The sequence below is a fragment of the Nanorana parkeri genome, unplaced genomic scaffold (genome assembly GCF_000935625.1).
Source record: "Nanorana parkeri isolate BGI_ZX_2015 unplaced genomic scaffold, ASM93562v1 scaffold10, whole genome shotgun sequence".
Classification (NCBI taxonomy): Eukaryota; Metazoa; Chordata; class Amphibia; order Anura; family Dicroglossidae; genus Nanorana; species Nanorana parkeri.
In genome coordinates, this window is record NW_017306278.1 from 4,281,503 (window position 1) to 4,285,378 (window position 3,876).

General features: G+C 48.7%; 1 protein-coding gene across 1 annotated transcript in view; it reads left to right on the forward strand.

Annotated features, from left to right (window-relative positions):
• Positions 1-3,295: 3,295 nt before the first annotated feature.
• Positions 3,296-3,876, forward strand: part of TTC17 (tetratricopeptide repeat domain 17) — a 62,473-nt gene continuing 61,892 nt past the window's right edge. Inside the window, exon 1 of the mRNA XM_018555495.1 lies at positions 3,296-3,488. Within this exon, the coding sequence (XP_018410997.1) occupies positions 3,309-3,488 (180 nt within the window). The 5' untranslated portion in view covers positions 3,296-3,308. The remainder of the gene's footprint in view (positions 3,489-3,876) is intronic.

Genomic DNA, 3,876 nt, shown 5'->3' on the forward strand with positions numbered 1-3,876 from the left:
GGGCTCATGCTCTTGGTTTGCCTGTGGTTACCTTACTGTGTTGTCAGTGTAAATTCTTGATTGTAAGCCGCTTTACAGGAAAACAAGTCCTGTGTGTCTTTAAAGTGACACTAGACTGAGGAATTAAATCTTAGGAATACATTCAAGTATCTGAACCAGGGGTGGCAAACTCAAATTCATCAGGGGCGGCATCAGCAGTATGGTTACCCTCAAAGGGCCGGTTGTATAGGACTATGCATCTACTCTTTATTATCATAAATAGTTGCCTCTGCATTCAGTTGCTACTGGTTTTAATAATAATTTAAGTAATAACTAGCCTTGAAAACAGAAGCCTAGGAAGAATAACAGCAAGCAGATATTCAAATGTACAATTATTGTACAATTTTTATTAAAACTTTTTTAGGAACAGTACTTTTTTATTTTATTTTTTTTAAACATACAAATATTGCCAGGCACTGTTAATTACACATATGGCAAACACAAGGCATTAACTTTCTTTAACTTTTCTGACTGGATGTCTGACACTTTGCTTTTTTTTTTTTTACGATAAACTTTAAAATAGCAGCACACAGTTTATTAAGAAGAGGCACAGAACGCAGCCCGCTGGATGGGGGAAAAAAAACTGCCAGCAATCTCTGCCACTATGAACATTCAGTGGCATGCAAAAAAGCCGGCATCGCTGGCTGGAAGGACTGGGGAGGCGGGGTGGAGGTGGAGGCGGGCACCAGAGCGGCATTGTAAGCCGTCATGGCTGCAGAAAGAGAGGCGGAGCGGCACAGTAAGGGGAATATGTAATGCCTGCTCAGACTGGCCGTGACGCTCACTTGCTGAAATCCCAACCTGGCAAAATGAGGTGGCTGCTGTGCGGGCCACATTACAAGGTCCGGCGGGCCTTGTGTTTGCCACCCCTGATCTGAACTATTAACAACAATGTATCTTATTTGTGTATCACTCAGCTGTAGATCCTCCAATCATCTCTGACACTGTCCTTCCTTCTGAAGTGTGGCTACCTTTGTTCCCCATGGTCCCTGTGTGTGTTGTAAAGTAGTCACCGCTCCGAGCTCTTTCCCGGGATGGACTACAATCTCCTGTTTAGTTTACTGATTTGTATTGAGATTGTAGTCCATCCCGGGAGCGAGCTTGGAGCGGTGACTACATTACAACACACAGGGACCATGGGGAACTAAGCCACTCTTCAGAAGGAAGGACAGTGTCAGAGATGATTGGAGGATCTACAGACGAGTGATACACAAATAAGATACATTGTTGTTAATAGTTCAGATACTTGAATGTATTCCTAAGATTTAACTCCAGAGTTTAGTGTCACTTTAAAACAATGGACCTGAACTCAAAAGGTGAAGATTTGCTATGTCATAGGGAACATCTAGAAATTATAATTGTGTTTTTCTTGTCTGGAATTTATCTTGAGGAAAACAGCACTGCGCTTCCTGGTATGTGAGGGCTCATAGGCACTCTTGTGCACACAGTCCCATAGCTGCAGTGTGAGATCCCAGGCACTGCTGCCTCTGACTGCAAGGCTCAGATTTGATGTCACTGCTGTGCATCTCTCTCAGTACTTGTAGAGATAAGCCTGGGTTTGCTCAAAACTGTGGCAGTCACTCACCCATCCCAATCATTTGCAGCAGGGGTATTTTCCATCTCTCTGGGATGGGGAATGTGCCTCTCTGCAACCGCTTAGGCCAGCAGGGGGTGGCAGTCACAGTTTTGAAGGGGCTCGGGTGAACTTAGCCCAAGCCTATGCTCGCCACTATTGGTGACAAGTCCTTTTGACTCCTGAAAACCGTTGCACTTTAGGAACCCTTGGGAGATACCTATTGCTCCCAGGGAATGGGGGGAGTCTATTAACTTCCCCCAGGATAAAATAAGAGGGCCTCAGAGCCAACTGTCTGGCCAAACCACTATCATGGGGAGTGTATTCTCCTGTTATGCTTTAGGAACCCTTAGGTGATGCCTAGTGCTTCCAGGGGAGGGGGGAGTCTATTGACTTCCCCTGGGATTTAATACGAGGGCCTCAGAGCCAACTGTCTGGCCAAACCATTATCATGGGGAGTGTATTCTCCTGTTGTGCTTTAGGAACCCTTAGGAGAGATCTAGTGCTTCTGGGGTAAGGGGGAGTCTATTAACTTCCCATATGATGTAATAAGAGGGCCTGAGCAGCCAACCGTTGGGCCACAACACTCATAGAAAGTCAACCCTATCTACGCTCTGACGCAGACTACATTGGGTTTGATTAAAAGCTGGCTATTTGGGATAACTACTCCGCGCTAGTAGTGATTGACTTTTGTTGAATGGAGGGGTGGGGTGGGGTGCCAAGTCAGCAGGACAGCAGCCAAAAGTTGACCCCCTATGTGGCCCAGACGGCACCCCTCCATTTGACAGAAGTCCATTACTACTAGTTAGGACTTCCATTCATCGGGACTTGTTCTGTAATGCTGAATGCAGTTGCCTCTTCAGTTCTCGTTAGTTCTATTTGAAGGGGACCGCTCTATGGACACATCCAACCTTGAAGGGATGTTGGGCTGCATGTGGTCCTTGTCCTGGGTTTGGGACAAGCACAAGCAAGGCGCTGGATTTAAATATACAGGAGATTGGTTGGAATGTGATAAAGCACCATGGCTCCAGCGAGGCTGCTCTCAACACAAACAGGATGTTTCACATACAAGGGAAGCCAGGGTTGAAGATCTACGCATATATAAAGTCCAACGAGAGCGTCAATCAAGATCGTATGAGAGTCTGAAAATGTCTAATAACAGAATGGGTTCATGCTTTGTTTCCGCAGGGGAGGCTTTTTAAACTTGGGCTCACTGATTGGCTGTCATTGTGATTGCATGTCTCTGTGCTGGGGGATGCGTGATCGCGCATGCTCCCATTGCAAACACATGGCACATCTCTGCAATGACACGGCTGCTTTATAACCGGACGCCTCGGTGTTCCAATAAATACTGTGCCTTATGGTATTTGGTAAAACCTGCAAGCGTCTCTCACCAAGGATGAAATGTCAGCGAAATACTGATGGAAAAAAATGTGGTTTTATGTCAAATGCTGCATAGAGCAACAGAAATATATATGTATTCAAAATTCCTTTTCCTGTGAATATTCTGGAATTCAGGGTGTCGTGGCTCCTCCATCCTGTATACACACAAGTTATATCTGTAGCGAATCACAGTACAGCTTCCCCAGGATCTCGCCTCCTCCTCTACTGGAAGCTGCGGGTGTTGCCTCTACCAAGATGGCGGCGGGGCTTCCTCTTCCTGTCTGCGTCCATGCGTGTGACGTCAGCGGGAAAGATGGCGGAGAGCAGGAGCGGGCCGCACAGCCCCCCCGGGACCGGAGCCTCTACCGGCACCGCCCGGGTTTCTCGGATGGGGGCCTGCCTGCTCGGTGTGCTCTCCCTGCTCTGCCAAGCGTGTCCCTCCGGGGCCACAACACACTGGGTGGTGACAGAGGACGGGAAGATCCAACAGCAGGTGAGGTGACACCTGACAGAGGGAGGAGAGAAGAGGTGGCAACTGACAGAGGAAGATGGGTGGGGAGACGACTAATGAGAGAGAAGAAGGGAGTGGGGGGTCACCTGATAATGGTCAGGAAGGGGTGGATCACCTAAGGGAGATGGGGAACACCTGAGAAATGGGGGGCGCACTGCACCCTAGGGGGGAGGGCAGAATACATGACAAACGCCATGTGACTGAGGGGGCACCTGACTGTAGGGTGGCGGAGAGAGCATGGGGCACCTGACTGTAGGGAGGCGAAGGGAGCATGGGGCACCTGACTGTGGGGTGGAGGAGGGAGCATGGGGCACCTGACTGTGGGGTGGAGGAGGGAGCATGGGGCACCTGACTGTGGGGTGGAGGAGGG